The 23,894-nt window shown below is 33.6% G+C and overlaps 2 protein-coding genes across 2 annotated transcripts in view; one reads left to right on the top strand and one right to left on the bottom strand.

Annotated features, from left to right (window-relative positions):
• Positions 1 to 2,501: 2,501 nt before the first annotated feature.
• On the bottom strand, positions 2,502 to 8,474 carry LOC106457413 (protein quiver-like). The gene is made up of 4 exons (XM_022383330.1): positions 8,391 to 8,474; positions 6,925 to 7,010; positions 4,891 to 5,057; positions 2,502 to 2,713 (listed from the first exon to the last, which is right to left on the bottom strand). Exons 1-4 carry the CDS (start codon positions 8,472 to 8,474, stop codon positions 2,502 to 2,504), a joined length of 549 nt encoding a protein of 182 aa, XP_022239038.1.
• A 2,956-nt stretch (positions 8,475 to 11,430) lies between these two features.
• LOC106457414 (tetraspanin-9-like) overlaps positions 11,431 to 23,894 on the top strand; it is a 47,814-nt gene continuing 35,350 nt past the window's right edge. Inside the window, exon 1 of the mRNA XM_022383331.1 lies at positions 11,431 to 11,526. Coding sequence (XP_022239039.1) covers positions 11,475 to 11,526 — 52 coding nt within the window. The 5' untranslated portion in view covers positions 11,431 to 11,474. The remainder of the gene's footprint in view (positions 11,527 to 23,894) is intronic.

A 23,894-nucleotide genomic window follows, 5' to 3' on the forward strand; every position in this document is an offset into this window, starting at 1 on the left:
TGATAACTAAAGCTGCAGTCCTGTCGTAGATGTTTTGTACTATGTTTTACTGATAACTAAGGCTGTAGTCCTGTCGTGGATGTTTTGTACTATGTTTTATTGATAACTAAGGCTGCAGTCCTATCGTAGATGTTTTGTACTATGTTTTACTGATAACTAAAGCTGCAGTCCTGTCGTAGATGTTTTGTACTATGTTTTACTGATAACTAAGGCTGTAGTCCTGTCGTGGATGTTTTGTACTATGTTTTATTGATAACTAAGGCTGCAGTCCTATCGTAGATGTTTTGTACTATGTTTTACTGATAACTAAGGCTGTAGTCCTGTCGTGGATGTTTTGTACTATGTTTTACTGATAACTAAGGCTGCAGTCCTATCGTAGATGTTTTGTACTATGTTATACTGATGACTAAGGCTGCAGTCCTGTCGTAGATGTTTTGTACTATGTTATACTGATGATTAAGGCTGCAGTCCTGTCGTAGATGTTTTGTACTATGTTTTACTGATAACTAAGGCTGCAGTCCTGTCGTAGATGTTTTGTACTATGTTATACTGATGACTAAGGCTGCAGTCCTATCGTAGAAGTTTTGTACTGTTCTACACAGGTACGTACAGGTGTGATTTTACTGGAGAAGGTTGTACTGTGTTTTATACGGTAACTAAAGTAGTGATTCTGCTGGAGTAGTTTTGTACTATATTTAAAACGGATCCGTGCAGGTGTGATCCTAATGGAGAAGTTTTGAACTATGTTTTACACAGATACATACGGCTGTAATTCAGTTGGATAATTTTTTTTTGTGTTATAAGTCGTCAGACTTACCACTTAGTTACCGAGGTTCAAATTTTGCATAATGTTTAATACAATAATTTTTGCTATGCTCCTTCCTTGTGTTTTTTTTCCTTTGTGTTATAACAGTTTGTTTGTCATTAAATAGAATACCAATTGATATGAAATTATATTATTTATTGCAAAAATATATTGAACGAACTGCAGATCAATCCCATAAACCCAAAACTAGGGAACAGTTTTCTATTGGTGTTTTTATTTGACCTCTTGACGTACGTACGATATGAGATATCCTGGCGTGGAATAATTTGTTGAATTATTGTCTTTTTGTAATCCATTCTCTCAAATTATTTTCTTCATTCTAGCAATATGTTTTTATAAATCCTTCCTCTGGAATAGATTGTTTTTAAACATTAATTATTTCGAATATTTTTAAATCCGTTTGGACAAGGTGGTAACATATTCTAAGCAATGCTTGTTTTAGCTTACGAACAATAATTATGTTAACAGTTATATTATAATACTATAGAGCTCCTAAATATATGCTTTATAGTAACTCTTGAATAAAGAAACCAAATGGAACTGGAATTTGAAAATAATAGGTTTTCTATTATACTAAAGTTTTGCAATAGTATTAAAACTGTTTTAAATCTTTAAGACATAAATTATATCTTTAACAGATAAATTTCTTTCAAATCCAGCTGAAGGAACCTCACTTCTAGAACCAGTGTTTGTAGTGTGATAAACGACATAGGTGCCATTTAAAGACATGTTCTGCTTTTTTGTATATTATTGTTTTTACGACTTAAGAACGCTTATAACTCTGTCAGCTACGTTAGTGGTATTATATTTCATCTTGTTGTACTACTTATTTTGTAGTTTTTACTTAATGAGCCAGGTATCGGAGGAGACTTGTTTTCTAGTTTTGATTAATTAGCCTGATATCGGTGGAGACTTGTTTTCTAGTTTTAACCTAATGAGCCAGGTATCGGAGAGACTTGTTTTCTAGTTTTGATTAATTAGCCTGATATCGGTGGAGACTTGTTTTCTAGTTTTAACCTAATGAGCCAGGTATCGGAGAGACTTGTTTTCTAGTTTTGATTAATTAGCCTAATATCGGTGGAACCTTGATTTACAGTTTTGACCTAATGAGCCTGATATTGGAGGAGACTTGATTTCTAGTTTTGATCTAATGAGTCTGATATTGGAGGAGACTTGTTTTCTAGTTTTGATTAATTAGCCTGATATCGGTGGAGACTTGTTTTCTAGTTTTAACCTAATGAGCCTGATATTGGAGGAGACTTGTTTTCTAGTTTTAATTAATGAGCCTGGTATCGGAGGAACCTTGATTTACAGTTTTGACCTAATAAGCCTGATATGGGAGGAGACTTGATTTCTAGTTTTGATCAAATGAGTCTGATATTGGAGGAAACTTGTTTTCTATATTTGTTAAATTTCACATAATATGTGCAATATTTCGTATTATCAAAAACTGCTCATTCTAAAAACACGTCCTTTATTGTTACTGGTAAAAATAGTTAAAAATTTCCTGGTCGATAACATTAACTGCATTTTAACTATTTAACTATTTTGCAAATGATTTAATAATTATATATATATATATATATATATAGAGAGAGAGAGAGAGAGAGAGATACATACATATATATACTTGCCTAATTTAATATTTTATACTGTGAAAACTGTTACAAGCTTCTCAGATGTACCAATAGATGGCGAAAGTTAACATGCCTAAGAGAAGCAATACAACAAGTTTTTGGGAAAAAAATGATGTTCCGGCATTACATAGATCACCACGACAGAAACACATGAACACACGACGGTGTCGATATAGCGTTTTATCACATCGTTCCGTGCTGTCACCTGGTGCCCTTGGCAAACAGATTCGCTCCGTGGCTACATAAGATGCTGAAAAATATATTACCCATGTTAAACTAACCTTTAACTTTTCTTTTGTTTGTCAGAAAAACACGTCTTGTCAAAAAATTAGGATTTTATAAATAAAGTTGTGTTATTATATAGTATTAAAAAAAAGGATATGAATATGCTTGTTTTCAACAGGTTTACGACACATTAATATTTGAAATAAAACATTACTCACCGACCATTTTATTAAGCACTCATCCAATTTCGGATTAAAATACTTTTCATTCTAACAATTGCCTAGGCATATCATGTCATAGACTTCATAAAATTCCTGAAGGTGTCTTTTACGATTGTAGTTTATTTGTCTTGAGTATGTATACAGGTGTCTGCAGAGGATTTGGGTAGTAAATTCTACGTTTCCTTTTGCCCCCAAAATACTTAGTGAGATCGACATACAGGAAAGGAACTGTGCTGTCCAAGAAAGATATAACGCTTTCGCAACCAATTTCCGAGAAAAATAACATGATATGTCTTTAGGTAATTATTTAGAAGGCCTCATTGAATCAAAGTGGTAAAGCAGCATTGTGGATTGGACGTGATCTACAATAGTATAATAACGTTCGTGTATGGTGAATGTTTGTTCATCTTTTGCCACTACAGTATTGCTAGTACCATTACATCATATTCAGCATTGTTAGAACATCACAATCACAGGCAAGTGTCTCATATGATCTTTTCTATATTGTTACACCTCCTCCAACATTATTGGAAGAACAAAATCACAACCAAATGTCTTATGTGGTCTATATAGTTTAACACTTACTTCAACATTGTTAAATCAACACAGTCACAGCCAAATGTTTCGTGTGATCTTCTATATATTGTTACACTTCCTCCAGTATTGTTGGATCAAAATACTCACAGCAAAGTGCCTCATGTTGTCTTTATATCATTAAACCTCTTCCGCCACTCTCGGAACAACACAATCACAGCCAAGTGTCTCTGTATTGTTACGCTACAGTCAGGTTACTTCACACGCTTCCAGACATTTCTTGTCAGTAGTCTGCTCCATTAACACTGCTGAAGCCTTGCTTGTACCTGAGATAAGTAGTTTTCGGATCGATCGTTAGTTTTCACGTGGCAGTTTTCCGTCGCACGTTAAGTTTGTTAATTGTCAAACCTGACAACTGACTGACATGTGTTGCACTTCACAGACCTGTCCAATCGTCTCATCGGTCAATAACTAGCAGTTAAAAAACACATTTTGCCTTAGGGTAAATATATAAGTTTTCAATTGCTTCTGTTAATATTTGATAGATTCTTCTATCTTTGATTAGCCAGTCAAAATAACTGTCTATTCTAGGGACATTTCAGTTAAAAAGACACCCACTCTCTATTATATCCCATGAAAGGTAAAATAAAGTCTTCTTTCTAACCGTTTACTTTCAGACTATGATATGATTACAACTCTGCAGTTATAAGGCTTAAGAAACCATAGAATAAATCAAATGATCAGTTGCCCATGGAGTATGCTACAAACGTGGAGATGTAATAAAGTGGCGAATTCTACATTTCCATTAGAAACATTTCCTATACATTACGATTCAAGATATGTACTGTATATTGTTAGACATAACACATGGTTTTATGGAGATATTTTATAATTATTTCACCACATGAGTAACAAAAGTCACATTAACTGTAGGATTTGTTTTGATGCAAAGCCACATTGGGCTATCTGCAGTTTCTAGTGGGGGGGATTGGACCCTGGATTCTTGCGTACTAAGTCCGTAAACTTACCGCTGACCCACCAGAGGACTTAAATGTATGGAAACAGTTAATTCTAGTAAAGCAACTGATTTAAAGGAAGGCAATCCATTTTTTCTTGCTTTATTTAACACCAAAAAGCTTCGAATTTTCACTTTGTTATCACGACTGTACAAAGTGGATCTCTGACATTTTATGCTATTAGGTCCTCCGGTGGCACAGCGGTAAGTCTACGGACTTGCAACTCTAAAATCCGGGGCTTGGTTCACCGCAGCAGATAGCCCAACGTGGCTTTGCTATAAAAAAACAAAAGCAAACATGCTGTTAGATTTCTAACAAAGTGAAACTATATTATTTCTCCTTATTATTTATATGAAATCTGTAATTTTATTTCATTCTTCGCTTCCTCGAGATTGTTAGTTATGTAAGTGTTGGTTAATGATATGTCTTACAATCTTTCTGTCCTTCGACGATCTTCGCGCACCATCCCGAAGCACAGGGAGCTGCCTCGAGATCTCGCAACTTCTCCGCGTCTGTAGAATTGTGGATAAAGGGGTCCTTACAGTCTCCAAGTTCCCCTCGTGACCTACACGTGAAACAACGTTTCACCCGTCCTAGAAATGTATATGTAATGATAATAATAGTTTAGACATCATATAAAAAATATTTAAAAAATACCTCTTGATTTGGTGAATAGTTAAGTTCACAGCTGACCAAGACTTACAACAGAGAGGAATGTAGAACATAAGTGCTAACATTCTTTCAAAAATCTACTTTTTTTAAACCCAAACACATTAATTTTAATATTTCCTCTTATAATTTATTTTCGGTGACAAAGCTCAATAGTAGACAATAATTAATCAATGTTTAATATTGAGCTTATCATTCCACGAAGAAAATGCTACCATACTTAAATATTTTACGTAATTAAGTATATAAGGTATTATATGTTGTCTGATAATTGAAAACCGTATAACTAATTAATTTCAGTTGTTTCTGAATCTATATTTGATAACTTAAGACACAAAACTTTAAATAACGAATCATTTAGATATATCTAACTTCTTTACGTTAATCGATTACGTTGAAACATTGCTACGTTTTGCGAGAAAGTAAGCCAAAATAGGTGTGACCCTTCAAATAATTATTACAGTATTTTACTCGGTAACTTCTAGCGTGTTTTGCCTAAGATGTCATTTCAACAGTGCTGTATTAGTTTTCGTTATATCACTCACGTCACGTTGTAACCTACTTTTCTGACGTATGGCGCGCTCGTTTCGTACACGAAGAACCAGGGCTAAGACACAACAGTATCTTAACCTCTCAGCCGTGTAAAGGTTATCCTTAGATGTGATGGGGTGTGAAGTAAGAGTTTTAGTCACACGATTTTGTGTGAACATGAAATTATTTCTAAACATTCATCCACCACTATACATTCAGTGAATTATTTTCATGAATAGTTTGATAGAGACTTTTCAAATGATGTAAATGCGATGAGGGAACGTATTATTACTACTAGATCCTGCATCGCTACCAGGAGGCATGATTAACGTTAGATTCTTAATCTTTAATGGGTAAAATAATATGAAAGTCTCGTTGACGTAATGTGAAGATAGAAAGTTAACTGTGGACTGAACTTGAAAAAAGTATCGAATTAACAGAAAGTTAATCTAATATTCCTTTGTGCACATAATAATGAATTTTAAAATGTCATCGTGTTTAAATATATCGGTTACATTTTCTTGATTGACTGGTGAAATCTTTGGGCTTAAACTCTTTAAATTATAAAGAAATCTTGTATAAATTACAATTCTCGTTTGCATATTAGCATATCGATCAACGTAATCCAAATCAGCTAAGCTAGTCACATATATTAGAGATTTAAAGATTGTGGCTACTCAAAGCTGGGGTATCCAAATGATGAATTAATGCAATCTAGACACATAAGTTTTCTTTTCTGAATATTCTACATTAAAGACCGTTTAATTATAAGCATAATTTATAATAACGTATACTGTACCAGCAAGTCTTTGAAAAAAATAAAGAGTAATGACCAAACATAATTTCAAACTATCGTGATGTCTACAACCAGCTTATTTAATTACTTTATTGAGAATTTGTAGAACGTCCATTTTAGGCTAAACTTGTAAATTTATTACAACTTGTATTCAATATCCAGTGTATAAACTTGGTAATTATTCTACTAAGTTTACTTTTTTTTCGAAGGTTAATGTAAAATGCATAATATTACAACATATAAATCTATATCTTACATAAGTTCAACTGTTTCATGCCAGTTCTAATGGGAGTACAGACTGTCAGTTATAACCTTTGAAACTGACACATCGATCTTGTTCTTTTAAAACTGGAGACAGTGATTCTCTTTTCAACGTTAATAGTTTAAAAATGCAATAAATCTTAAATAAAGAATCAAACATTTTATCAGTTTGAGTTGAAGTTAAAGAGAAAGAAGTTAGTTGACATACCAGTCACTAGGTTTCCAGAAATCAGCAAATAAATTAGAGTCCACGTTACATTCTTGTTCATTGTTAAACTTAGAATTATTTCCTTTCTGTCATACATACAGAATAAGATACAAATACTTTAAAAGCTTGAGATCAAGCTATTTTTAAAATTTTTCTAGTTTCGCAGACCGTTAACTTTTCATGGTGTTGTTAGTGTAAAACTTCACTCTTCAAAAGTTCGTACTGCCTCTGCACTAAAACTGTGTCCGAAACGTTGGATTTCTGAAACAGAATATGGGTAAAATAAAACTTGCAACCCTCACAGACTGGTCTGGGGAAAGCAAGAAGGGCAACCACTATGCACGACGTGGAGTTCTGTCTGTCCGGTAATTCTTGTTTCATTCAATTGTTTGATAGAATAACCTGTTTTTTTTTTCTTATACGTTTTTCTTAACTTTCTACCGCCGACGGCAGGTCGTCCTTGAGAATGATTTCGGTCTAGTTTTTCGATGATTGATATGTAAGTAAAAATCCGCTTCCAATGAAAAATTTGAACTTCACGACTTAGTGTTCTGATAGATACGTTGTATGAAAAATCTGGGAATGTACAAAATTGATAGGTAACATTTGAAAATGAAGACATTCGACGTGTATGAATACCTAGGTTTACCTTTTTAAACTTAATGCATTCTTTAAAACAGTACATTTGTATAAAGCGATCTAAGTATTGATAACTTTTGTACTCTTTTCATCAAAATCTCTTCCTCCAAGTGACAGAAAAACACGTTATATGTAGAGATCTATGTGTAATGCAAGATAAAACGTAGTTTTATATGATATACGTGTAATGCAAGATAAAACGTAGTATTATATGATATATGTGTAATGCAAGATAAAACGTAGTATTATATGATATATGTGTAATGCAAGATAAAACGTAGTATTATATGATATATGTGTAATGCAAGATAAAACGTAGTATTATATGATATATGTGTAATGCAAGATAAAATATAGTATTATATGATGCATGTACAATGTAAAATAAAGTGTAGTTTTTGTGACATTCATGTATTATAAGATAAAGTGTAGTTTCCTGTGATGTACTTGTATTGCAAGATTAAGTGTAGTTTCCTGTGATGTACTTGTATTGCATGATAAAGTGCAGTATACTGTAATAAAGTGTGGTATACTGCAATGTAAGTATAACGTAAGATAAGATATATAGTATATTATGTTTTAGAGAAATTTAAAAGAAAATATAGTGTAGTGTAGTTTCATGTATGTGTAATGTAAGATGAAGTGTAGTATGTTGTGATGTAGATGTAATGTAAAATGTAGCATGTTGTGATGTAGATGTAACGTATCTCACTGAGTTTATTTATTTAATTGAGGTTCAATTGTGTTACTGTTCACGTTATTGTGGCATTAAATTTGGAAACAAAGTCGTTTTTAGGTTTAATTTTCCCTTCAATAACATGTTCTACTTGAGAAAGAGAAAATGTAGTTGTTTTTGTGTTGAGTAAAGTATCATGATAGACATCAGAAGCGTATTTCTCATTTTCAGCCATCTTTAAAAGAACACAGTTTCTTCCTAGTGAATAATGTCTGCCTGAAAACGAAATTTCCAGTCTGAATCATTCTAAAAAGTTGCCACAGCTGTATTCCGACTGGGACAATCAAGATGTCACCTCAACGTTTATCAGATGAAATGACCTAGTTTGCTCTCAATATAAACTTGTTTTGCAGGTTTCTTGAAGGAACACTCGTCAGACCTGAAACTTCTTCTTGTTTGATACTTATCTTTTTAAACATGTTTAGTTTGAATTCAACATTTGGGACAATCTTGCCCCAATAAGTGGAGAACAGGAGTTTACTTAATAGCAATTTTTTGTCGATTTAAGTATTTTGTGCAAGTCAAATGTCTGAAAAATAACACATAACAGTTTTTTTCCCAGTTCAATAGTCATTGAAAAAAAAAAGTACTCAAAACGACACATTGTCAATACTTTTACAGCTTCATTAATATAATATATTTCCAAATACAATTTTGAGAGTTTAAATCATATATTTTACGTATCTTCACATCAGTACTAACTTTAAAATTTTGTAATTTAATGCACACGTCTATGTGTATTAAATATTAACATTTTTAGTTTAAAACACGTGACTATTGCCCATAGACAGACCAATGTTCTGTCGAAACATGTAGTATGTTCCCTCAATAATAAATCACTATATTATGCTTATAAGTTGTTGTTTGGCAACCTATTATTGTGTTAACATTGTTTTATGTTTGTCAACACCTAATTATTTTTTGTTTAATACGAATGTCTATGTGTTTTAACATAAACCTTTTAGCTCCAGCAGTTATTCTTTTAATCTGTTTATGTGTTTCTTTAGGTAATGTACGATCATCTCTTGATGTTTTTATGCACGAGTAATAATGATTAAATGAATTGAATTTCTGTGTACAAACAAATATATAATACAAAAAAACTGTTTATTTATGCAATACTATTCATCAAGTTATATATAACACATTTATTCACACAGCAATGATGATGTTGATTCGTGTGATATAAACAGGGCAGAGTTGATACTGGAAGCTGATTAACACATGAACATACATTCAATTCCAAATTGTAGCATGGAATGTTCAGTAGGCTTCCCAGGATGTCGACTTCTCTCAGCATTCTGGCCACACGTTTAACGTTCTTTATCCATATCCCAAATTACCAAATCAAATTAACATGTTTAAACGAAAACTGGTTAAAAGACTTATAATTCACACCATACCTATTATAAATATGAAATTAACATATCCAAATGAAAAAAAGACCAGTACAAGTATAATCCGCACCACTATTCCTATTACGTATCAGAAAACCGTTAAAAATAACCTAACTTCAATTACAATAACACTTGAAGGATAAAAATAAGAAGTTTATTTTGTGCCATACCAATCCTGTGAAAACATTATGTGTATGGACAGTCGATGTTTCCACTTTCCCAAGGGATGTGATAAATATAACGGGTTATCTATTCATATTTTGGCAATCTGTATTCGAAAGATAATCGCTATAAAACTGTGGCTTAAACAAAACAAAAAACAACATATTTCCAGTGACTGAACATCGGAATGCAAGATTTTTAAACACATAAGGTTTGTGTTTCAGATAAAATCCTTCTTATTTTATCAAGGTCATATTGGTTAATGATCATGTATTCAGTGAAACAGTGTTTATCTTACTTGGAAATATACACCACAAGTTTATCATCTGGAAACACGCCTGTTCTCGGGCGCATTTGTTCTGGAGTTTGTAGTTTTAAATCAATGAGTAAATAATCAAAGGGTTGCTGTGCTGCATCTTGATAAGTTTCTTCAACACATTCGGAAATATTTGTCTCGTTAAGACATTGATCTGAAATTTGTCTCTGAGATTAATTCTTGAATACAATAACATGCGATGATTTAAACTTAAATAACGCATTTCTCTACCCTGATGAAATCGATTCTGTATAACATAAAACACTGATGAATTCAAATGATGACCCCCATGTATAAAAAGTTGAGATACACGTTTGTTTTCTCCACTTTCACTCAAAAGATGATCAGTAATTAAAAAAAGGATTTGAGTTAGCAGACTGTAAATAATCATGAAAATGTACAGGCAATCCTTCGACAAACTGAATGTTTGGAATATTGTATATTAATTTAGCGTACAAAGGTTGAAATTCATTGTAAAACCACACAATATCGTGTAAATAACATCACGATGATAGTTCAAACTTTACTCACAAACTGAATTGTACCACTTCATGCTGGACCTGACACTAAACATGGAAATAGATATATTGTAGACAACAATATATCTAGAGGAGCTAAGCTCTCATGAGAAATAAGTGAAATAGAATTCACTTTATATATATATAGATAGACACACCCTACTTTTATCACGTTTTTGTGGCATTTCACGGGTGTGCGATCTTGTAATCTATCCTCAAGGCCATGTTCATGCCTTCTTTTCGGCCTCTAGGCCCCAATGAGGTCAGTTAAATGACGATGTCGTGTTGATAACCATAGGATGTGGCGTTATGTGCAAACTGAACGATATTTTCATTTTCTCCTCAGTTGTTTATCCTCGATGTCTTAAAGTCACACCATGTTTTTTGGACTTGTAACAATAATAGGTTGTTTTTTTTAGTGTTAAACATAGCCAGAATCATTTTTTTTATTTTCATAAAGTTGAATTTTTGACTTAATAGAATTAAGTGTGAATCTACGAATTTTCCAAAAAGTCCGCCTTCACCACTTCTCACGCTCGACTGATATTGTGTAAAGTCCTCGAGAAGTTGGGCCTGTTTCTGTTGTACTGCGATACAGACACTATTGTTTATATATCAACGGAACTAACGATCTATATCTGGGAGACTTTCTCAGAGAGTTTACGGACGAGCTTGATGGGCATCACATCACATCGTAGGTCAGCGGCGGATCACAGCATTACGCATAACAACGTGAAGACAGCAAGCCAAAAACAAATGTTCGTCTGGTCTCGTTGAGGAAGATGTTGATGTCTGGACTTCCAGTGGAGAACGATAACTTCATCGTTGATAAAGGTAACATCTATATTAATCTTAAAAGAATTATACATTAACGTATAACACTCTTTTACAGATGATACAGGAAATCAGTTCACTTTTCATACATACCCCAACGGCCCCAAAATGAGTTTAGATATAGTACAGAAATAGATCATCTTACAGGGTTAGTATGGATCTATTCCAGACTCGTGTATGTATTTTAGAATGTATTAGCATAGAGCTGAACGTAGGCTTGTTAAGACTCTGACGTGTTTCAGTGTGCAGACCATCCGGAAATATTCTGTTTAAGTTTTAAAAACATATCTTTATATATCCCTAAAAAAGATTTACAAGGAAAATGAGCAAATTCGTAAATATAGATTATCTGGTGTCCACACTCTAGAACTTTCTTAACTCGTTCTTAATCTGAATACTGACATGATAATATTGATCTTTCTTCCACACACATTTTAAGTAGAGGAAAAATTAATTTTTCATCACTTTTTAAATAGAGAACTGAATGACAGAGTTTTCTTAGAGCGTAAGACTTTATGTTTGACTAATTTAAAACAAGAGTTTAAATGAAAAACATTAGTAGTAATTTTAATTGGATGCTTAAGAGGATAATCATAATACTTATTGATTCAAGGTTAGAATGGCGTAAAGTCGATGTATTTAACGCATTCTTCATCCTTTACGTCATGCAAGAGTCTGACGGTGTGGATCCTATAGAAAGCATAACGGACGCCAAGATGAGAAACTACTTCATGACCTGTGAGAAAATACTGTTAATAATGGACAACAAAAAATTTGCTACTTAAGAGAACTCAAGTGAATTGATAGTGCTGATCTCAAAAATGTAGTAAGAATTTTTCCATCGCCTCTAGACTTCGAGATGTTGTAATGTTTCAATATTTTATCAGAACTACGCGAAATACCATGTAATTAACTCAGTACAATAGATTTATGCTGTGAAATTAAGTTGACTTGGACAGTTTAATGCCTAAAAGGCATACATATTTGATAACTTCAAACATTGACTGTATTGAGTTGGTGCAAAATTCCAAATATATTGCTCATATATGCTATTTGTTCTCGATATAACTGTAGCGAATTGTACCCCTTTTGCTTCATTCCACGCCCATCTGCTCCACTCGGGAATCACGAAACTTTCACGTGGTCAGTTTGCTAGAACATTCGAGAAATCCCTCGTTTGAGCATAAAAAGAGCGGAGTCAGACGCCTCTTTCTCAGCTGCCTCTCACTCACTCAATTGGTTACTTGGCCTCACTCCGCGCACAGTCAAATCAAAGTCCGATCTCCTTCCTCGCCTCATACCTAAAATATAATCAAATTCTGCAAAACTTTGTTTTTAAATCTTTTAAACTCAAGTGATGTAAGAATTAATTCATTTATATTTTGTTTAGAAAATAATTTGAAATGCTGGCTGCCTCCAGTTCAAGTTAAGTCTGAAGGTGCAAAAATCACCCAAACAGTTTCTGCTACATTTGTGGAAAATATAGGTTCATGAAGGAAAAACATCACAAACATTATAAAGGTAGCCTATTATCACTATTTTGGGTCTAAAATTGGTGTCCAAGAAAAATAGTGGGCTCCACATGTGTATTGTATAGTTTTCACGTCTGGCTTGACACAGTGGATGAATAAGAAGAGAGCAAGTATGCCATTTGCAGTTCCCATGATATGGCGTGAGCCCAAATATCATCTAACTGACTGTTATTTTGCACGAATAATGTTTCCGAATATTCAGGCAAAACTAAACTATACATTAAATATCCAGATATCACATCTGCAATGTAACCAGTACCTCATTGGAATGGTCTTCTAGTGCCACATCCACAAGGGAATTGGGAAACAGGGGAGTTATCCTGCAAAGAAGACAATGAATCAACTTCATCCTCTTCGTCTATTAATCCTCTTCCAGTGACATCTCAACATAAACTACCTCATCTGGTCACACAAGAAGAGCTACATGATCTGATTCGTGAGTTGTCTTTATCAAATCGGCATTGGGAACTCCTTGGTTCTCGTTTACAGCAATAGAATTAGCTTCGTGAACAAGAGTTTCAATTTACCGAAGTTGCCATCAAAGTTTGGCTTCTCACTACAGCATGCAAGATACTTTATGTTTCTGTACAAATGCTGATGCACTAATGAAAGAATTAGGTACTGAACACCATTCTCAAGAATGTAGACTTTTCATCGACTCATCTAAAGTTAGTCTGAACGCTGTACTTTTGCACAATGTGAACACTAAGCCATCGATTCCTGTTGCTCATACTGTGAACATGAAAGAAATTTATCAAAGCACGGAGATTATACATTCTTAAATATAATTTTCAATGATCAAGTAAAGCTATTAAGTAAAAAGTTGTTATTTTCACGATACATAAGAATATTTTAAAGGTGATCAGTAATTTTCAATGTAATTTTTAGAATCAGCATCGTCAAATTACTCAGAAACAGTTAAATTTTTTTCTAGTAGCAGATAAATGTTTTTGTTGTTGTTGTTGTTGCCCAGTGTAATCAACATTAGATTTCTTCATTGCGTTCAATTATTGTTCCCAGATAATGACAATTTGGTACCCGAGAGCTTCGTGTTTTTGCTCTCGCTCCTGGGTTCATTTTTTGTGACCCACACTAGTGTACTGAAAACAACGTTATTTGTATCTGAGTAGTATCATTCGTGTCATCCATGATAGTAACACGTATAAAATTCATAGATGGTGTTTTTTCACTGCACAATCCATCGACTCTATAATTGAGAATTTGTTTTTCTCCAACATTCAGGGCATAATGAATGGTTATCCCTTGAAATGTCTAGATAGGACATAACTACTGGATTCTGGCCTGGCTATAAGTCCTGGATATATTATAACTATGATTGAAAGGGGGAGATCAGAATGATTGATCTTGGAGGGATAAACTTGCTCCTGTGGATCGTCATATATACAGAAGCAGTTTTGGAGTATGTAAAAGGGTTAATATCACACGATGAAAAAAACTCGTCCATGAACTGGAGACACACTTTGGGAGTATATCGAAGAGTGACAGCATCTGAAAAATGACCAGTGAAAAAATATTTGATATCAATTTGTTAAATTGTTAGCTTTTCACATATTTATAAAAATTAAATAAAAATCAATGATAACATTTAACTTTCAAAGTTAGATATCAGTATCACAAATCTTACTTATATAATTTTTGCTGGAAATCAAAGATGTAGACTTTTTGTCGCTCTCGATACCACTTTAGGAAGTTCCCTCGAGATGATGATGTCATGGTGTCTGGTGAATAAAAGTGGATGTCTGCTATAAGTCCCTTGTAGTTCTTTTGGATTTTATGTTGAATAGATGAGGAAAATAGACCATCTGTAATTCTTCCAACTTAAAGGTTTTTTGGTACGAGACTAAAGTCATAGGTTAAAAAAAATTAAAGTTGTCAATGATTCCCCTCTTATAACAATTTTACCTCCGTTAACTATCATGTCTTATTTATATCTTAAGAGATCAAATAATACAAAATAAATTATCTGTAAAACCTCTTCATATTATGGCCAATCGCTGTATATCCTTTGTGTGATGGTAAAGAGCATTTTATAAAAATCGTCACATCCTTCATACACTTTAAAGACTGCATCCTTACCGTGAAAATCACATTTAGTGATTAACTTTATGTGTTCCTGTCTCCTGATCGATCTCAAAATCGAAAAACATGTATTTCTAAGAAGAGTGTCTGACTACACACTTAATTTATCTACATAGATGACTTTTTATGTGTTTTACTCTCTAAGTTTTTGAAACACGATGTGCACTGATAGCATGTTTTTTATCTTGGATTTATGTCTATTATAACAGCCTACTGAATTACAGAACTTAATACAATTTTTGCAGACTTCTGTTTGACCTTTTGTACAATTTGTAGAGTAACATACTTTACAGTAAATAGAAAAGTGATGTCTATGTAAGTCCGAGCAATGAAAATTCCCCCAAGAAAACCCTTCATACTTATTATATCATCAAAATGGTTATTATAATACTAGAGAAATATCTTCTCGAGACAAGAAGAACCTTTGTAGATAACAAGATTCAGGTTATTCGATGATGAAATATGAAATTGGACCTCTAGATGACGCTTGGATATCTCTTCAATACCACAAGACTCATAGAAACATCCGCTACCTAATGCAGATCTTTGTTCTTGCGGATCAGCAAAGGTTGACGGTGATCATCAACATATTTGTATTTAGATAAAACCATATGGGCTAAAATATATCCCTATTCTGAAGTCATGCTATTGATTGGTTTATCTAAATAATTAGAAACAATACAAACGCTTACCCTGTCGTAACTGCTCAAACTGTTCAGAACATGGTGAATATTTTGTCTAAATGCCTTCATAACAAATCTTCAGAACACATTTATTTTTCTAAGTTTCCTTGTATAGAAAAATTCACTTCAGTCTCTAAGTATTTTAATCAATACGGAGTTTGCCTGAACATTAGATTTTAACCTAACCCTTGAATATTTTATTCACCCTTACTTTCCCAACTAGTAGCATTTTCTCCAACTTCTAATTACTGTACATCAATCTCAGTTTCACATATAATTAAATTCATCCAAACCTTGAGCTATAAGTATTTAAATTCATTTTCAAGTTTGCTGGAACGTTGAATTCATTTCAACACTTTGAATATTTTAATCCACATTCAGTTTTCTTGGAGAGATAATCCTATACCAATCCCAGAATCCAGAATACTTTAATTCGGTCCCACTTCTCCTCAATAGTAACGTCATCTCAACCCTTGAATATATTCATTCATTCTTAATTTTTCTGCTCGAATACGTAAATTCGCCATTAGTTTTTCTGCAGAGTTAAAGTTATTTTATTCCTTTGAATATTTGAATTCACTCTTAGTTTTCCTAGATGAATGGATTTCAACCTTTATGTGCTGGATGTCCAATATATGAATATCTTCTTCTAAAGTGAACTTAAGCAATGTACTCAATATTTGGACTGAGTTTTCTACAAATTCTTCTGTTGTTTGTCTTGACTTTGAGACGACCTTTCAGATTTCCTGATTAAGGACTCAGCATAGAGTCTTCTCGAATCCAAAGAAACAACGGAAGAAGTCCGGAGAAAACTCAGTCCAAAAATTGATCAACATAACTTTCTAAATGTATTGATCCAAGCCATTAAATTTTATATGCATTAACAAGTACTTTCCATTGACTTTATGGAATTCTAGAAGCTATTATAGAAGAGGTCCGAGACTCCTGTCTCTGCAAAAGAAACAGTTTTGTTAAAATAATTATCTGACACCCTGTATTTTAATTTACCATTAGCTTATTGGATATTAAATTCATTTATGAGGTGTTTAGTCACAATTTCTATTAATGTATTTGCCATTTTGTTACGTGGTTAATGATTACACACACAAATATATATGTAAATGTCGAACTAAAAACGCCCATAGGCTACAGTTCACAACATCTTTTATGAAACCATAGCAACAAGTTTTGTTGCACAAATCAAGCAGTACATTGCTCATGCGCATTAGTGTATCGAGTATTCAGGGAAGAAAATGTCGTTCTTAGAAGAGTGGTGTAAACAAGTTATGTACAGGTTATTACAAACTAACTTGTGCATTTATTTAGAACTTGTATGTAATCATAAATGTCAGCTTAACACTAACGCGTTTGGACCATCGATCTGCCTGTTGATGACAAAACCTTGTCGAAACGTTGTACATTTGCCGTTATGTTTAAACTTATATTAAAGTTTTTCTTCATTACCCATTCAAGCCGTCTCCAAGCATTATTGACCTGCCGAAGGATTCCGTAAAATAGGCAAGAATAACATTTCAATAACTTACCTTGATAAGTAAGTTATAAATGCGTACACGTTCTTAATGGAATAAAACAATAATGTTATAAACAGCAAAAAATAATTTTGTTAAAATATCTTACATTCTAGGCTTGCAACACATAGCAATCTATGTTTTATACTTATTGATTTGCACCCTGTGACCCGACGAGAAGAACGAGGTCTTATCACGCTGAGAATCGAGGTTTGATATCTCCGGTAGACACACTGCAAATTCCCCTATTGTGTACTTTGCGCTTAAAAACAAATAAACAAACAAAAGCTTATTGATTATCCCTGCTAGAATTACTTCAAGAAAACGAAGACTAACATTTGTCAGACGACAATTAAAGAATATCCAATCATGACAGTACTTAACATATAACTAACTAATATCTAATCCTGTAAATTCTTAATATATAACTAAAGATTAAATCTGCGACAGTACTTAAAGCTTGTTTCTTTTGAATTTCTGGCAAAGCTACACGAGGACTATCTGCGCTAGCAGTCCCTAATTTAGCAGTGAAAGACTAGAGGGAAGGCAGCTAGTTATCACCACCCACCGCCATCTCTTGCCTACTCTTTTACCAACGAATAGTGGGACTGGCCATCAAATTATAACTCTCCCACGGCTGAAAGGGCGAGAATGTTTGGTGGGACGGGGATTCGAACCCGCGACCTGCAGACTGTGAGTCGAGAGCTTTAACCACCCGGCCATGTTAGGCCCACTTGAAGGTAACAGTTAGTATTTGTGTATTCCGTGAGTAAGGTATACTCTATTACTTCATAACTGTTTTGTTGTTTTATGTATTTTAGCGCAAGACTATACAATGGGCTATCTGCACTCTGTCCACTATGGGTATCAAACCCCAGATTTTGGTGTTGGAATACATTCACAGTCGTTACTTTCATTAACAGTATTGGTTAGCATAGTTTATGTATCTAATTATATTACTTTTTGATTTAAAATTTTATTATTATACTTTTATTTTAGAGATTGTTTAGCATTGTTAACTTTATAAATATATATTTAGGAATAATCTAAATCTCGTAGGCTGACCGAACCTCGTGATATATTAGTGGGATTACGGCCGACAATATCATTAACAGCGAGGGTATCCAACTGGTGAAACAATGTATTCTGGTCTTTATAAATTATATCAACTTAGCTATGTTACCAATTTGGGTTTTAGCTTCGCTCTAAGTAGATAGCTTGCTTGACAATCTGGTTACACGGTGGCTTACCGCCGCTTAGAATCTTAGAACACTAAAATTCGGGATTAAATCTTCACAGTAGGCACGTCACAGACAGCCTATTATGCAGGTTTGTGCTGCGATTTGCAACAAGCAAACAAACCTTGAAATATAGCTAAAGAATATACAAACCTGGCCATCTCTGGAAAACTCAGTCCTGACAGTCTTTAGAAGGCAACTAAAAATAAAATAAAAAGCCAGACAGTCTTTAAAAGATAACTAAAGAAGACCCAAGTCTAACATTTCTTAGGAGACATAATTCAAGTCTAAACTATATTTATATATAAAGCTGAATAATAAGTTTTATAATTTTTCAGAAGATTTCCAAAATCATTTTTTCTAACTTTCTTTGGTAGGTAGATTGTGCTTTTGCATATAGAATTTGATAAGTGTGAACTCTCATTTTATTGGGAATATTGCTGTGAGGTGCATTTTCATCTCTATACTTAACTTTCCTACTTTTGAATCTCCTAATGTCAAATTCAAAGTATCTAACATTCCATAACCTGTAGATAAAAGTAAGAAAAAGATAGGTTCAAAGAAATTTTTTTATTAATGTTTAACTATCCAGGCTAAGAGTGGCCTGGCGTTTAATGTGCCTGTGTAGGGCCGAGGATCCTTGATGGTTTGCATCTCGTTACCGTAAAAAATATCGCGCTCCGCACTTTAGGGTCGTGGAGGTGCGTTATAACAGTGACAGTCAAATCCCTCTATTCGATTAAAGTAGCCCAAGTGTTGGCGTAGGGTGCTGGTGACTAACTGCCTTTTCTCTAGTGTGTCAACTCAAAACTTGATATGGCTAGTGCATATATCTCTTGTGTAGTTTGTGCGAATATCCTAAACACACCAAAACTTACGGACCATGCATCCTGAATCTTTAGACACACACGGTAAGTTTCTCTTTTTCGACATAATGTTTCGTTACAAAAGGTTTTAATGTCTACGTTAGTTTTTAGCTGACATATTGAAAGCATGGGCTTTGATGGGATTATAATGAGCTATAATTCAACATAGAGCCCTAGAGATCGTTACAAATGTTCGATAGCTTAAATTAACCTTCCCTTTATCAAAATTTTCGAAAGACATATATGGCAACATAAATTGTGTGTTCATTTCTTCACTGTTTTAAGCAGCTGTCTATGATGCGTGGAAAAAAGACCCTAATGATTAATTTTAATTATGATGAAAAGGGGTTCATCAGAATGACTTCATGTTTGTGAAAAAACTGCGCAATACAAGAAATATGAGGGCATGCAATGAACCCATGTTGGTAACAAAAAAATTTAGCCATCCTGGTAAAAAGAAATATGAGGGTATACAATGAACCCATGTTGGTAATAAAAATGTACCCATCATGGTAAAAATATGAGGGTATACAATGAACCCATGTTGGTAATAAAAAATTTACCCATCCTGGTAAAAAGAAATATGAGGGTATACAATGAACCCATGTTGGTAATAGAAAATGTACACATCCTGGTAAAAAAAATGAGGGTATACAATGAACCTATGTTGTTAATAAAAATGTACCCATCTTGGTAAAAAAAATGAGGGTACACAATAAACCCATGTTGGTAGAAAAAGTGACTTAATATGAAAACTGTTGGTACATAATGTATAAATGTTTCCAAAATTCGTGGGTTCATAATGACCCATGTTGTTGAAAACGTGTTTTCATCGAAATAAAAAGAATTAATCTGCAAAATCAAGAAAGTTTTATATTATCTGATCAATTACAGGTGGGTCAGCAGTAACTTTACGGACTTACAAGACACAGCAGGTACTCCAATGCGGTTTTGCGCTAAAACAAACAAAACCAACTACATATGAATCGTTATACAAACCTATGGTTTTCTCTTTATTCTTTGGAAGAAAAAAAAATTGCTGCCTTTTCAGCGTTACTTCAGATTTTTTCGTGTCTTGAAATATCTGGAGAAACTATTTTTAAGCACAAAGTCAAACAAGATGTGTTTTGAACATGAACTAGAAACATTAGCCGCGAATCAGATTTTGTAAGACAATCAACGCTGTATGTATTCAAAAACGAGTCTATTTTCATAGTTGACGTCATGATATGTTATGTTAGTCGTCATAGCGACAAGTTGCAGTGAATTGAACAGCCTTGCTTTGAAATAAATATATATTTTATGTTCACTAAGTAATTGGATTGAATTCACAGAAGCTTCGAAAATAACGTGTAAAAGCGTTTCTGTTTTTCTAAATAACATTTTATCAGTAAGAACTTAATCGTGGCAATTGTGTTTTTTTCTTAATGGTTTATGGAACCTGAGATGTTAAAATTATATTGACTGATAAGTGATGAAGTGGAATTTAACTGTATGTTATTAATTTGTTTTAACTGCAAAAACCTTACTTGGAAAATTCAGTTTATGTGTGTTTTGAAAATATTGGAATAAGCATTAATACATATGACTTAGAACGCAATGAAAATTATAATATTTATACAACGAGCGTATATATTTATCAATCAGGAATTAAACGCAAACTAAAAGTAACAACTTTATTTGAGCACATGAAGTTCCGACGATTAATTTGTTTCCTTTTTCGAGAGTTTGTGTCGATGTGTCAACGTTTCGTTGATAATTGAACGCCTTTCCAAAGGGCATGTCTTAACTTTCCGTTGATAATTGACCCAGTTCCCAATAGCATGTCTTAACCTTTCATTAATAATTGACCCATTTCCCAAGGGCAGGACTTAACTTTTCGTTGGCTATTGATCCTCTTTCGCAAAAGTCAACAAATGGTTTTCTGAACTAAACATTAGCTTTGAGTCAAGTTTCCGCCCCCCCCCCTCAGTGGCACAGCGGTATGTCCGCGGACTTTCAACACTAGAAGCCGAGTTTCGATACCCGTGGTGGGCAGAGCACAGATAGCCATTGTATATCTTTTATGCTTAACTATAAACAAACAAACAAGTGAAGTTTATACATATAACTACTCTTGCTTTCTGTAGTTCAAACTGATGATAAATCGTGATTTTGTTTTGTACATCGCTGAATCTACTTAAGTTGAAAATTAAAACAATAAGCCACTTAGGTGAGCTATAGAGGCTTTATTGTCACTATTTAAAGTTACTTAAGCCCATGCCGCTTACTTAGAATTACGGTCAATATCTCATGATAGTTGCACTTTCTCTGCTAATCAGAAAACACCTGTATTTTCCGTGTAAGGAACTTAGCGTGCGATATATGCAGACACGCGACAGATTTCCTCATAAAAATAATAAATGCTTTACGGAATTTTAGATGCTATTTATAAAATATCGTTACAGTGGTAGTTGCGTGCCAAAATGCAACTTAAATATGGATCGCCAGGAGGTTTTATAAGATAATTAAAGATAAAAGTATTAGGCGTTGAATATACAATTTAGTCAGGTCCTGACATGGCGTTGTAGTTAGGGCGCTTGATTCTTAATCTGTATGAGGTGGGTTCGAATCCAGTTGTCGAACATGCTTGCCTTTTCAGCCGTGTGGGCGTTATAATATGACTGTGAATTCCACTCATACTTGGTAAGAGTTCAAAGAGTAGCCCAAGAGATGGCGGTGTGTGATGATGACCAGCTGCTTTCCTTCTAATCTAGCATTTTTAAATTAGAGCCGGCTAACACAGAATCTGCATCTCTTATGTATAGAAAACGGCCGATGCTGTTAGAATCTGGCAAACTAGGAAGGTTTAGAACCTGAAATCACATGAACAGAAAATATCCCGTGATACAATCCGAAATGTAATTAGAAAAACTAACAAACTCTCACTCTTAGACTTGATGATAACAAAGACACATAACTCATATACAACAGAAGTTTACCAAACTACCCCAATAGTTCAAAGACGGGCGGGCGTCAGGGACTGCCTAGTTTTCAGAATGAACAAGATTTGTAATGGGAGAAAAACCTATCGCTACAACCCTCATTGATAATGTAACCTCGTACACTAGATAAAGAGCAAAGTAAAGAAGATGGACACCAAAAATAATCAGTAAAAAAATTACAGACATACAGCTGTATTCTCCAATGTCAGAAAACGTACAGAGGATATGTAAACAAGAAATAGTAAAAACAGTATTCTGAAGCTACAACACAAATCGATCACAGTTAGTACACATCAAACTACCTAAAGATCAAAGGAGAACAAAATTATGTAAATGTGGACTCCAAAACATGGAGAAACAAAAGGACCAATAAATGTCAGAATTCAGGAGATACAAGTTTCTGTAATACCGATGTATCTGCGATAATAGTGACAGAGAAGAATACCACACGACAAATAGGAATAATATTAAAATAATGAAATATTAATCACACACAAGAAAAAGAAAGATATAAGAAGCCTAACACACTCAATCAACCTTCCATAGAAGTTAACAAAATCTGAATAACCCCTTCTTAAAACATTTACATAATTAATTGATTCAAGTTTTAATGAGGAAGACTCCATTCGTGTGGATAACGCACCAAACTTTCCATCAAGAATATTCAAAATAGAACTTAAGCCATTAACAACACGAACAGTATATCTTATATTTGAGTAAGGAAACACATTATGTTAATATAATAACAGGTTGGCAGAGAACGATTTATAAGCATAACGAAGACTTGAAGAAGACAGATCAATGTTTTGTCGAAACATGTAGTATGATACACCATCAATAAAACTCTTCCTTATGCTTATAAATCATTATTTGCCTGCCTGTTATTAGTCTATCAATCTAAACGTAGGATAAAACCTAGTTATTAATTTGTACACAGCAATTCTGAAAATAGTAACTAATTAATAATTTAACTTAAATGATCACAATTTTACGTGTTAGAAATAACTTATTGTGTTTTTCGTATTATTATTCTTATTATAAAAGTTCATCTGTAGGTTACGTAAATTGGAATACAGGAGATTAAGGTTAGGGTCTATTTTCACAGGCCTTACAAATTAATGGTTTTTGAGATTATATTTCCTGGGTAGTACTTATACACCACGATACCATATTTAACTCATAAATTCTTCTTACGGAAATGTAACTTGAATTCCTTTTCGCTGTTTTTCAGATATATATTATTCAACTTTGTAAACTGTGGAATTAGTTTTGCAGAAATACTTACACAGGAACGAAATAAAATAAATCTGATTTGGAATCGAACCCCATCGTTGGACATTAAAAAGTATATTCCAAGTAGTGCAAAGTGTTGAAATGAAAAGTATATTCCAAGTAGTGCAAGTGTTGTAACGATAACGCTTTAATACAAGAAATAG

The sequence above is a fragment of the Limulus polyphemus genome, unplaced genomic scaffold, assembly GCF_000517525.1.
Source record: "Limulus polyphemus unplaced genomic scaffold, Limulus_polyphemus-2.1.2 Scaffold327, whole genome shotgun sequence".
Classification (NCBI taxonomy): Eukaryota; Metazoa; Arthropoda; class Merostomata; order Xiphosura; family Limulidae; genus Limulus; species Limulus polyphemus.